Here is a 14,662-nt window from a genome sequence, read left to right as displayed (position 1 = left end):
CCTCCATCCTTATTGCCCAGTCCGGTTGTCTGCCCCCTTTTTCCACTCAAACAGCACCCACTTTTGTACCCCATCACTTGTGCCAGCCACTATCCACCAAGCTCCTCATATTTGCTTATTCTCTCCTCACATCACACAAAGGGCCAGCTTCCTCCAAGACAGTACTGGCTTCCTCCAGAAACTCCATAACATCAGCAGCCTCACCCAGAACAACATCCTTGTCACCATGGATGTCACTTCCCTATACACCAACATCCCTCACCATGATGGCATTGTTGCCTGCCTCAAACACCTACAAGATAATGCAGAATGCTTGGAAATCCACCCTCAACATATCACTAAACTCATCCATTTCATCCTCACCCATAAAAACTTCATATTTAACAACACATTATCCAAACCTTGGCAACATCCATGGGTGCTAGGATAGCTTCCCTATATGGTAACCTCTCTGTGGGCCACCTCGAGGAAGAATTACTGGAAAAATGCACTGTGAAACCAATGATATACCTGACATACATCAATGGTATTTTTATCATTTGGATAGATGATCTAAATTCCCTTATTGATATCCACCACAATTTCAACAACCTCCACCCATCCATCAAATGCTCTCTAGAACATTCCCACCCCAGCATCAACTCCCTTGACACCACAATAAGCTTAAACAATGGAGCCCTCCAACAGTTATATACAAGAAACCCACGGATCATCATCCTTGCCTCCAGAGATCTAACAACCACCCCAGGCATTCCAAGAAATCTATTATCTACAGCCAAGCACTCACCAAATCAGAGAACAGTTACTAGATTTTCTCTCATCAGTTCTTCATGTATCTGTTTAATAATCTAAAATTGCTCCGAGCTCTGCTAATGTCAACACATAATTATATGACGTAACTATTCAATTATGTCCTTATATGGCTTCCACTATTGTAATATACGAGGTTCTGATTCAGGAAAGCACTGAAGCAAATACTAAAGTCCCATTGACATTAGTGTTTTCAAAAATAGGGCTTCAGTGTACCACAAATATTAATGTATTTATCTTCATGATAGTCTTGTAAGGTAGGGAGATTCCATCACCTCCTTTTTTTTTTTTTTTTTTTTTTTAAACATATGAGGAAATCTGACACTTGTGGCCCAGATTTTTAAATGTATTTAGGTTCTGTTGTGCTCGGTATTGCAATGCCTAACTGATTTAGGAGCCTGTCTTGAAGAGGACTGTCAATGGGATTTAGGCTTATAAGTAGGGCTGTCACACAGTTAAAAAATTTAATCACGCAGTTAATCGCATTGTTAAACAATAAAAGAATATAATTTATTCAAATATTTTTGGATGTTTTCTACATTTTAAAATATATAGATTTCATGTATATTTATAATGCAGAATACAAAGTGTACAGTGCTCACTTTACATTTATTTTTGATTACAAATATTTGCACTGTAAAAAACAAAATAAATAGTATTTTCAAGTCACCTAATAATACAAGTCCTGTAGTGCAATCTCTTTATCATGACAGTTGAACTTACAAATGTAGACTTATGTACAAAAAATAACTGCATTCAAAAATAAACCAATGTAAAACTTTAGAACCCACAAGTCCACTCAGTCCTATTTCTTGTTCGGCCAATTGCTCAGACAGACAAGTTTGTTTACATTTGCAGGAGATAATGCTGCCTGCTTCTTGTTCACAATGTCACTTGAAAGTGAGAACAGGCATTTGCATGGCACTGTTGCAGCTGATGTCACAAGATATTTACATGCCAGATGCGCTAAAGATTCATATGTCCCTTCATCCACCATTACAGAGGACATGCATCCATGCTGATGACAGGTTCTGCTAGATAATAATCCAAAGCAGTGCAGACTGACTGTTCATTTTCATCATCTGAATCAGATACCACCAGGAGAAGGTTGATTTTCTTTTTGGTGATTCGGGTTAGTTTTCGCATCAGAGTGTTGCTCTTTTAAGACTTCTGAAAGAATACTCCACACCTCGTCCCTCTCAGATTTTGGAAGGCATTTCAGATTCTTAAACCTTGGGTCAAGTGCTATAGCTATCTTTAGAAATCTCACATTGGTACCTTCTTTATGTTTTGTTCTTAAAATGAACAACATGTGCTGAGTTATCATCTGAAACTGCTATAACAGGAAATATATGGCAGAATGCGGGAACAACAGCACTGAAGACATACAATCCTCCCCCAAGGAGTTCAGTCATAAATTTAATTAAAACTTTTTTTTTCTTTTTACGAGCATCTTCTACAATGGCGGCCGAAGCATGAAGAGGCGTATGAATGTTTAGCATATCTGGCACATAAATATCTTGTAATGCCAGCTACAAAATGTCCCATGCAAATGCCTGTTCTTATTTACAATGTCACCAGAAAGTGAGAAGTGGGCAGCATTATCACCTATAAATGTAAACAAACTTGTTTGTTTTAGCAATTGGATGAAGAAGAAGTAGGACTGAGTGGACTTGTAGGCTCTAAAGTTTTGCATTGTTTTGTTTTTGAGTGCAGTTATGTAACAAAAATCTACATTTGGTAAATTGAATTTTCATGACAGAGATTGTACTATAGTACTCTTATGAGGTGAACTGAAAAATACTAATTTTTTGTTTATAATTTTACAGTGCAATTATTTGTAATAAAAATAATATAAAGTGAGAAATGTACAGTTTGTGTTCTGTGTTATAACTGAAATAAATATATCTGAAAATGTAAAAAAGCCATCCAAAATATTTGATAAATTTCAGTTGGTATTCTATTGTTTAACAATGTGATTAAAACAATTAATCACAGTTAATTTTTTTAATGGCTATTAATTTTGAGTTAAACATGAGTTAACTGCACTTAATCGACAACCCTACTTACAAGTGTCTAAATCCCTTTTGAAAATGACTTCAATCCTTTTTAAAATAGATGCCTGAGAGATTAAGGGACAAATCTGTAAAGGTATTTACGCACTTAAAGATGCAGATAGTTATCTAGTGGAATTTACAAAGCATCTAAAGAATTCTTAGAAGTCAATGGGAGTAAGGCAACTAACCTGTCTTGCCCAAAGTCAGACAGAAGTCTGTGGCAGAGCCAGGAATTAAATCCATGTTTCCTGGGGTCTAGCCTAATATCTTAACCACAAGATCATCCATCCATCCAAATGGATAACCACATAACATTTCCATTTAAATTATGCAAGAAGCCACAGCATGGTGGGTGAAAGCCTGAGCAAGCCCAGAAAAGGAGATCATTAATTTTATTAGTAGCAGGCAGTACTTCAGTTTTGTACACTGTTTGTCTTTTCCTCTTTCAGAGGTAACTACTACTACTAAATTGCTGATAGAATCCAAAACACCCTGGAGGATAAAGTCTGATATATCTTCTACTAGATCAGTAGCAGCTTAAAGGAAATCCCATTTAAACTATTAATAGTTCTATCAACAAGATGTAAAATGAATCTACATAAATATAAGTTATATTATTAGCCAAGGACAAATAAAATACATTTCCACTAGCTTCCAAAGTAAATAGGCTGATTAGCATTTCACATGAAAGTGACAAGATTTCAGCTGGGAATGCTGAATAATCTAGAAATGTTACTGCCATTGTTCTTTTACATGCTAGCAAAAAAGATCTCGGTAAAGATTTCTCCATGGCCTTAGCATGGTTAGAGAACACAGAATATGAATATTCCTTGTGCTGGGAGGGGGAAAAGTTAAATGTGAAAGTTGAACTGCATCAAAATGACATTAATGTTGGTACAACACTAGGAAGCATAGGTTTCAGTAACACTGGTTTAAAATGAGAACACCAAAAACATCTAAATGATAGAAATAAGACTCCACATTTAACATACTATTATAAAACATCTAAAAGGACACTACTGAAAATGATAATTGAAGTAAACACCAAAAACGAAAATCTGCATTGAAAAATATTTTATGTACAATAACATGCACTACAAGATAAAGTAAGATATACTATCTCATTAATATGTTATGTATTTCTTTTTACTGCATTTGTCCCATGAGATAAAATAGATGCACTACAAATGAATATAGGTCTACGCCATCAGAAAGCAAAATCATTTATCATAATCAAAAAAGCAGGTGCATAAATTATGCTTCTTACTAGACAAGTGTAGCATTTGCAGCAGCCGAGTAACTCCTGCATCACTCGGCTGTTTTTCAGTACATAAATATTGTTCTTTCATCTTGTCATGATTTATCAGAATGGAGACTCAATGGATGCCAAACCCCAGGGTCATATTATCTATCCCACTAATAAGTGTGTATAATGCAGGTAACAAGAGACGAAGGGGCAAAGTTGAGCCAAATGTGTCCCTTCTTCCTCCCAAGATGGGGGACACCCCTTTATGTGAACACTTCACAATCCAGATTCAACGTTAGCTCAGATGATCTGCCCAGTCAGGTGAGAGACCTGAGCTGGTACAGCCTCTCTGGGCATTACTGGGGGCAAAAGGTTAGAAATACCACTGCAAAATCCATTGAATGTTGATGCTGATGAGAACAGCATTAATGTGATTCCCATACTTCTTACCTGCATCAGCCAACACTACTAGGCCATCAGTACCATCCCCGCTCACAAATCAAACTATCTGCCGGGGAGGAGGCAGGGCTGGGGAACAGTGTGTTGGGGGCAGAACTTCACCAAGATGCACTGAGACGTGTGGGTGTAGGACTGGGACTTCTTATGAATTCATGAGATCTGCTTGTGTAGGAGATCAAGATACCGACTCTCTTCGAGGCTAATCCTCTTGGAGGCAGTAATTCTTCTTCTTCCCTATGCTTTTACACCAAAGGGGATGCTATTGACCCAAACACTTTCAGGAGTAGTTCCTTTACTGTCAAGAAGGTGAATAGAAGTAGATTATACCGGAGATGCAAGCCTAGTATTGCAGAAGAGAAAACAAGCTGGCATGCTTGCATACACCTAGAATTTAATAAATAAAAATCAAAGGCTGCCCAGACATTTAATAAAATATGGAACATGGGGAATTTCTAGGATCTTTGAAGACAGCCTATGTTTAAAAATGTGTCTACTAAACCCACTGTATAGTATGATCAACGGGGTCCCTCACACAACTAGAGGGGTTTATTTGGGTTTTTGTTGCTGCTGCTATTGAATTTTTTTTTCTTTTTTCTGGTTACTATTGGAAGAGGACTAAGGACGATTTTCAGTAAAGCTAGATTTATTTTTTTCAATTAAATTCAAAATTTTATTAGGTCAGATAGATCATGTTAGCTCAGCTTCTCCCAGAAAGACAAGTTCTGATCAGTAACATTTGCAAAGTGATTCTTTTCCATTTAGGTCTTTGCAAACTGTAACACAGAGCACGAAACACTATGGTTTCTCATGAAAAGGCTGGGATGGGTCAAAATACCTCCCATAGACCTTAATGTACAGAAATTCCATTCACATATATTAACTAAGTGATTAACAGAATACTGGCCCGGTCATGCAGAAATTTCCTTCCCTGCAAACTATGAGAGGACAAATCTTGGTTCCATCTATGTCAGTGGAGCTAGGATTCCACTCCAGGACTTCAATGGGACCATAACACCAAAACAGTATCCTCCAACCTCAGCTTAATGTGATTTCTATAATACATTAATGCATTATTTAATACAACATTGTCCAACAGGGAAAGCATAATAAAAACAGCAATATTTTCCCAAAATTTTAAAGTGGCTAGTTCTCAGAAATAAAGCTAAGTAAGGTGTTATCCTAGATTAGCTGGTCTCTAAACAAAAACAAAAAAAAACCATTACCCACACACTTTGATCTTCTCATTCATTCATTCATTCATTCATTCCTAGGAACAGCAATTTATTGTACTGTATTTATCTGTGATCCACACTGCTTTCCAATTATCCTGTGCATTGAACATAAAATGTTATGACCATTGCTTCCAAAATCCTGCGCTACTCAGTAAGCTAGTGAATTTTGGTTCAGCACTTCATGCCTTCCTGAGACTTTTTCATACCACGCTAAATTACCTCAACGTTCATTCCTTTCACAAATCTGCTTTTTGGGTAAGGAACTTTTAATTTTCTGTCTCCTGTCCTCATCACCTTCCTGTTTCTTTATTCTACAAGTTTAAACCATTGCTAGGTTTTCTTAACCTGGAGCTTTATCATGGAGAAAGAGTTTATCTTTATTATAAAATACTCCAACACAATTCTGCGTGTGTACTGCAGTCCACTAACAGAAAGTGCCCTTATTACACTACAAAAGACAAAAACATTCTCAAACTAAACTTTACTCAGATTCTGGTAGTTCTGGTTGAACCTATAAAAGAATGTCACTTATAACTAAAAGCTTTTGCATATTATTAGAGCTAAAATTGCAAAGCTAGGAGGAACACCTTCCTTCCCCTCCACTTGACACCAACTATTGATGAGTGAGTACAACTCCAGATAAACAGTGATGGCACCCTCTCCTGTTATCTAGCAATAGCTTGTGCTAATGCAATTACTGACAGAGCACAAAAATCATCTTCCATTAATAAACACAGTTGTTGGAATATGAGGGAAAGAAGGTAGGTGAAGTAGTATCTTTTACTGGACCAACTTCGGTTAGAGGAAAAGACAAGCCTTCAAACTTCAGAGAGTTCTTCCCTAGGTCTGGAGCAAGTAAGCAGAGTATTTGAGCTAATCACAAAGAGGGACAAATTGTTAAACAGAAGCGGTAGGAGACCACTTAAAATGAAGTATGGTTATAGTTGTGTTGATCCCAGGATATGAAAGAGACAAGGTACGTGAGGTAATATCTTTTATTGAAACCACTTTTGTTGGTAGAAGGAAGATTGAGCTTCACAGAAATCTTCCTTATGTTTCGAGTTGGACTGGAAGACCTGATGAAGAGCTCTGTGACGTCTTTCCGCCAACAGAAGGTGCCCAATAAAAAGATATTATCTCACCTACCTTACGTCTCTAAAATGGACAGTTAAGGGTTGTCAGGCAGTAGGGTGAGTTGCAGACACTTAGAAAGACAGAGGAACTTGCCATGAAGTTGTGTGATTTCTTGATGGATGGTTTGGTGGTTTTTGTTTTTTTCCATGGCATGTCCCATGGCTGATAAAAAGCCTAAAGTACTGATTTAAAATTATGTATTATAATATGCTTCTCATTAGGATTTTACAGAAAGTTTGATCAAATAATTCCAATCATTTCTTGTAATCATTAGATCACAGGCATTTTCAGGAACATAAGTCCAGTGATTGCCTTCAAGAAAACAAACACTATGCTGTAAAAGTGCTTCAATCTTTAGGGAGCCAGCACTCCCCTTCCAACTACAGCCCATCCTCAGAAAAGAGGATTAAACTGCATTCTCACAACTCTGCAGCTGCTGCCAGGAAATGTTCTATCAGGTTCACAATGATATATAATTAAAGTAATTTTAAAAACACAGTTCTGTTATTGTAATGACTATATATGTGGTACATACATGCAAACCTTAGATTATTTGCTTTATTTGAATGAGTGAGCTACTATTTAAAGTCTATTAAGCATGAGTATGAGACTGAAATGCCCCATTTATATAGAAATATTCTACTGTCATAACTATAAGGAGGGGAAATTTGAAAAGTGTTACTCAAATGTAACTTGGGGAAAGAAAAGGACTCTGATTTAGTAGAAGTTTGATATTTTAGTTGGAAACAGTCTCTGTTTATTAAAGCAAGGAACTGGGATTCAGGATTTCCAGGTTCTTTTTCTCACCCTGTCAATGATTGTCATTTGAGAAGTCACTTATGATCATAAAGATTCTGAACATAGAAGGCACTAAAATAATGAATACTTGAAAAATAGTTATCCTGGGCTAATCCATTATTCCACCCTGAAAGATGAACAGACAGTACAGTCGCAATCCACCGTCTTTCCCATATAACCCCAGCCTGTGCAGTGAGCACCAGAGGATCTGTGCAGTGTGGGAGGCAGTCAGGATGCCTTTTGGGGGGAGGGTGAATTCAGGAATGTGGAAACTGGAAACAGGGAATTGAATATTTAGAAAAAATATATAGAAATTAGGGCCTGTTAGGAGACATGTAAAGTACAGCTGTGATGTCTGTCACTAAAGACGTCCATGTATATATTTCTTATACCCAGCAATTAACCTTGTGGTACAGATTAAGCTTTTAAAAATCAAAGTTGAAATAATCTTTGAAATTTTAAGTATTCATTAATAACCTGAAATTGTCCTTTAGATATTCCATAATTAGAGTGTTCTCCTAATTTAGTAATCCCACAGACTTCAGAGTGATTCAAATCTTCATCTCCTGTCACAATGACATAACCAAACTGGCTTGAAGCACTCATAGTAAAAGTCACTTTGTGACGAATTATTAACTCAAAGGATCAGGTGACGTCTTTATATTTTGAAGTAAATTTAAAAACCCAGGGCAGATGATACTCTCTAGTCACTGTTGCAATTCCTATGATGATGGCTGAATTGGCAACCAGTCTTGGTGCAACACAGAATTTAAGGTAATTAATTTGCCACAAATTGAAGGTTGAAGATAAATTTGTTAGCATCTATCAGCCAGATTCCCTTTTGCATTAAAATTAACTCATTGTGAGGTGGTTAGAGGAGATGTCCATGAGCCAGTTATGGCTCCCAATTTTCAAACTCTCCTAACCCTGACTTTAAGTATAGCAACAGGGCTGCTCCAAAGTTGGGACCACTGACGGTGGTCCCTAATTATTACAAACCATCTGGAGAATCGACACAGTGGACTGGAGCTCTCCTCTGCATGCTCCCCACCCACTTCATCCCTGTATGTCTCCTATGCCAGATAAGGAGAGGCCACTTGGCACAGGCCCTGGCTCTGCCAGATTTACACCAGCTGAGAATTCCCAACTGCCAGGAAAATTCTCAACTGGCCAATTGCAGCCAAATCACATCCTTTTATCACATCTCAGGCAGCACAAAGTGAAAGGAGCTGGGACTGCGAATCTGGGTCTCTATACGGACGTATTTGCGAGGTACACAGTTTGCTCTGCTTCTGAAAACACATTTAGGCAAAGATATATATACACACATCTTTATTTATTGATGCACTTATTTATACATTGGGTATCTGATTTTTAAATGTGTATGAAGGACTAATCTGAATGAACAGTATGATTTTTATGTTATTTTAATGAATGTAGTGTAGGAGTCTTAGTCATAGACAATGACCCATTATGCTAGGTGCTGTACAAACACAGAACAAAGAGTCTCTGCTCCAGAGAGTTTACAATCTAAATATCTATAAGTGTGCGCAGACCTATTGTTTGTGTAATGAATCTGTTGAGTCTCTCGCTAGTATTGGGGGTGTGGGAGACACAAATACCAGGGTTGAGCATGTAGTTGCACTATTTCACATGAGCTAAGTATGCAGTTGGGGAATAAGGCCAAATCACAAGAAGCAAATCAACAGTTCAGTATACATACATAATATAAACCATCCCAATGAATATTCCTTGTCTTAGTTCAGTGGCCCTCAACCTTTCCAGACTACTGGACCACTTTCAGGAGTCTGATTTGTCTTGAATATCCCCAAGTTACACCTCACTTAAAAACTACTTGCGTAGAAAAATCAGACAAAAATTCAAAAAAGTGTCACAGCACACTATTACTGAAAAATGCTTACTTTCTCATTTTTACCATATGGTTATAAAATAAATCAATTGGAATATAAATATTAGTGTATGGTATACAGAGCAGTATAAACAAGTAATTGTCTGTATGAAATTTTAATTTGTACTGATTTTGCTTGTACTTCTGTATAGACTATTGTAAAACTAGGCAAATATCTAGATGAGTTGATGTACCCTCTGGAAGACCTCTTTGTATCCCCATGGGTATACGTACCCCTGGTTGAGAACCACTGTATTAAATGATCCTATAGATAACTCACTAGAAATGGGGAAAACCATTGCTAGCATTCCATTTAGGCAACCACCTCTATCCCCTTGAGACGTCTGTCCTATATAACACTTGGGTTGGAAAAGGATAGGTAACGCTGAAATGTTCCAGTTTTCCCAGGAACCAGAGATTTTTTACAAAAGGGCCAAGGAAAAATCTTGGCCTAAATCCTCATCCCCATTTTGTGGTGTTTTTTTCCCTGATAGCATTAGCTTTTCTAAGTGTTTCCCACCTGTAGCTTCAGCTTGCTAGCCTTTTCAGATCAGTACTTCTCTGCACAATGTCAACCCACTCATACAACAGCACTAGGGGCAAACCAATAGTGTCCCTTCCTCTGTTTCCTTCTTACCAGAATAGAATTTCTCATCTTGCTATTATCATGGCATCACATATTCTATCTGTGCTTGAGTACGTTTTTGAAGATATTACACATGATCTACTCTTTTCAGGCCATGGATATTTGATCACATTCAAATACACTTACTGTTCTAAGTGCATATGCCTTATGATGGCCCTTCGATACCAAGATGCATTTCTCACTATCTACTGCTCTTTCAGTACTTCTTTATTACAGTGACCTGTTTATTCATCAGGTACGTCTTCACTGCTGTTCACCTGAGTGCCTTCTAAGTAGTTCAAACTAACAGATACAAGAAAAACACCTCACCAACTCAATAAAAATACTTCCCTTTATTACCTCTTCAGATGGCTCATAATGCTGATATCACAGTAGTTAGCCAAACATGGCTGGTTAAACATGTATGTTTTACACTATATGCTGGGCGTGAATTCCGTACACATAGGCCCACAGCTAAGTTATGAAGTTTGGCCCATTTTGCGTACCTACCGAGGAGTAAGGGACTGTTTTGCATCCATACCATGGTAGCAACACAGACAAGAGATTGACCTCCACAGAACCCCTATGTCCATCCTGTGCCTGTGAGTGGGGAGTAGTTGGGAGCTTTGCCTTGGCCCCCTGGTGACCCCGCCAGTGCAGCTGCACCAGTGAGCTGGGGAGCAGGTATAGGATTAATGCCCTTCAGATCACAGGGGCAACACAGCTACCCAGTGCCCATAACAGGGTTTGTGATATACCTACACTAGATCCCCGAAATAATATAAAAATCCTTGATCTCGACATGGCAGAGAATGAAAAAAGACATAGGGATGGATTTTAAGCAACAGGCTGCAGCTTTTACCCTTAACACAGGGGAGGGCTACCGCCAGCCCCATTACACATACTCCCACATACCAGGCATTTTAATTGGTTCCAGTACAGGTGTCATAGTACTCACACCATTTAACTTGGGATAGACTCTCCTAAGCTTACCCCTCCCTCAACTGGTCAATGAGTAGAGACAGATTCTAGAAGGGGAAGCGTCACCCCAGCATCCCTCCACGTGTGCTCTCCTTCCCCTTTCTACCATTGCTGGTACCATCAAGATTTCCACCCATTGAGGCAGGTTGGAGGCATCCATTTCATTGCATGTTATTACTGTGATCAATATCTGTCGCCAGTAAACAATATCTGAAAATTTGGTTCTCATCGCTGTGAAATATTTAGGAATGGGACTACCTAGGATTTTCTGTTCATTCTAAACTTTTTAAAGAAGCTGGAGAAATGGTTGAAAGGTGTTAAATACACCGAATGCCACCTAAGCTGTATCAGGTATCAGTGCAACAGCGTATCAATTCAATGCAATCTTAAGAAGAAAAAGATGCTGCACAGCACTTGAGTTGGCATTGAAGATTATGAGTTCTGAGACAAGACAAGCTGCCTATATTAAAGGAAGTTTATGCACTATACCTGCCAGATTGTTAGTGTTGTAGGAGTAACCTACATTACCATGTGTTTCACATTGGTTTTAATAGGGTACCTATGCAGTTATCACACTTTATTTTTAGTTTTTTTTGTTTGTTTTTACATACACGTTTCATTTCATGTTGATTACATGAACACTTTCCACTAAGTTATTTCTGTAGTGCATCTAAAGCACAAAATTATTACAGAACTATAGCTTGTCCTTCATGTGGAAAACACATGCTCAGTATTTTGTTGCAAGAGTGTTTGTGATTCATTTCAATTTTAAATTATAATGAATACTGCATATTGTCACTTCCCGTGGTATTAAATCCAAAATAGTTTTAATACCACATAAATATGCATTCAAATGAACAGAGGAATTTATGCAAATTCCATCTTCTTCAGCAATAGCAACCTAATGAAACAATTCCAGATTCCCTCTTTCTAAGGCCCCAAAGTGCAGCATCATCACCTCTGCAATTTTTATATGGATTATGTTGACAAATGAAATGCAGTGACCTACTCAATGACAGTTTTGGGAGTGAGCAAACAGGCTAACACCTTCCGACTCGTGGATAATACAGGCAATCTGCAAACGCATGACGTATGCTTCTGAACCAGTTTTATAATAATGGAGAATACAAACCTCAAATGGTTGTTTGAGAGCACTGTAAACCCCACTATAATCTCTGCATTTCAGAATGCTTTCTCCTTAATGATATGGAGAGAGAATTATGCTTTCAAGTCCTGCAGTGTTTACTCCAATTCAAGTCAATGGAAGTTTTATTTGCTTACAGATGGTAGGTTAGACACTGCTCTCATAAAAATAATGAAATGTTCATAATGAAACATTTATTTTTATTTAACATGTTAACCCTTGCCAGGACATATTACCATATGTCTATAGAAGTGAATTTTATATAAGGGCACTGAAAGTGAAGAGCATCTTCTGAGTACCCTACCCCTAACTGGCACATGAGGGATCCTCAAATATTTCAGCCTAGAAAATCCAAAAACAATGACTTCCAAGAAGTTAACTTGTGGTGGATTAATTTTCCTATGCCCACAGATGCCTCCCAGGTTCCCAGCCTATCTGGGAAAATCTAAGCCAGTGTGACATTTTATTTCCCTGTTTGCTTAGAACATCGGTATTACCCAATAGACATGTTGAAGTATTTCTTAGGAAGGCTGGACTTGGGAGATTGTGATTTCATCAGCCACTGAAGCCATAGGCAATCCTAGCATCAAAATATCATGAAATGCCCTGGGCCCCAAATACTTCTATGCCCTGAAGCATTTTTATTGAATAAACGTGTTTGACCTCTCTCCCCAGGCCTGCAAGCTTCCTCCCTTCAAATAGAAGAGAATGGATTTCCTCAGTGAATTTGCCAAAATAAATGATGAAGAAGAAAATTGATACAATATCTCATAACTGCTTGAAAGGTGGACAGGTATAGTATGACATGAGTCAATGTCTAATAATTTTCTGCCTTCAAAGAACTTCTAGCTGTGTAGAGATAAAAGCTCAGTATTTCAAAATCTGTCTCGTACCATGTCATCATAATATAATATTTTCCACGAGAATACCAGAAGCAATTCAGTATTTTATATTTTCTCCAAGAGTGCATGAAAACCATTCAAGTTTCAAACCCTCGAGTGCTTTGTTTCTGGAACCCCATGATCAGTTTAAGAATGAGAGTATAAGGGAGCCATTACTGAGGAATTATGAAGTCGTCAAACAATTTTAGAGTCAAATTTCTGTTCAGAGAAGAATAGTACAATGTGTAATACATAAATATCTATCCAATCCATACAATTTTTATTTTTGCCTACCTGCCTCTCTGGAAATCTGCATGAAGGACTCCACTCCTTTTTCTCCATAATTTCCTTCAGATGCCAATGTTGACACGTAATTCCACCCCAAAGCTTTTACAATGTCAACCATTGCCTGTGCTTGGAAGGAATCTGGAGGGACCACTCGTGAGAAGAAATCGTAGCGCCTGTCATCACTTAATTCTGGTGCTGTTGAGGCATAACTGATCTGGGGAATCTGTAGGGAAAAAAAACCAGTTGTTGGTAAATAATATGTTCATAAATTCACCGAACTTCTAGCATTAGCTTCAGCTGAGCCTTTGTTAGTCCACCATATATCTATCTGTTATTTTCTTTCTCATTCGGTACTTCAGTGCAAGTCCAATAATCAGTCTCTTAAATTACTTCAGGAGTGAACAAATTACAAGAAAAGTAATCAGTGAATTAAAATATTTTCAGTTCTTTCTGAAAATTCTCTTGCCCTTTTAAGGGACTGATACTCACAGATGTCAATTGTGCTATTGAATGACTAGGTTGCACACAGAATTACTGTTGTTGCCGGTGCACAGTGAGTGTGGCATATACAAATGGCCAGTTGTTCACCTAACTGGTCATTTACACCTACAGATACTAATTTATAAATGAAGCCATGTTAGTATGCACAAATTGTTCATGCAATTGCACAGTTTTGCACCCAACATTTTCAAAATCAGGCCCTAGATATTCCAGTCTCTTGTTGACCATTTTGTTCTCTCCTATGGCGGATGTTTAAAGGGCGACACTTTTTTCTTTTTTTAAATAAGCCATGATCTCCAACTTCCAAGTTAAAACAAATGTCTCATTCGTAAGAAAACCAGAGTAGAACCATTTAAAAATAATGATTCTTCCAAACTCCCCTCTGAGTTCTTGTATCTTTTTGAGATTAAGCTATTTCAAAGCAAACTATTTATATCTTCCCTTGAGGATACCATGGCCAAACATAGCAGTGAAAAGAAACCATCTGTGTACATAGCCATTTTACTAGTAATCAGATTGTATTAGTATCTAGTCATTTGGGATCCTGAAGTTCAGCTCAGAGAGAGAGGAGGACTCACTCACCACATGCCCAAGAAT

General features: G+C 37.8%; 1 protein-coding gene across 1 annotated transcript in view; it reads right to left on the bottom strand.

Annotated features, from left to right (window-relative positions):
• Positions 1 to 14,662, bottom strand: part of GRM7 (glutamate metabotropic receptor 7) — a gene marked incomplete in the record, with an annotated part of 535,789 nt that overhangs the window by 349,339 nt on the left and 171,788 nt on the right. The window contains 1 exon segment of the mRNA XM_034776365.1: positions 13,571 to 13,787. Coding sequence (XP_034632256.1) covers positions 13,571 to 13,787 — 217 coding nt within the window.

This window comes from Trachemys scripta, chromosome 7 (assembly GCF_013100865.1).
Source record: "Trachemys scripta elegans isolate TJP31775 chromosome 7, CAS_Tse_1.0, whole genome shotgun sequence".
Lineage (NCBI taxonomy): Eukaryota > Metazoa > Chordata > Testudines > Emydidae > Trachemys > Trachemys scripta.
This window is presented reverse-complemented; position numbering and strand designations above follow the sequence as displayed.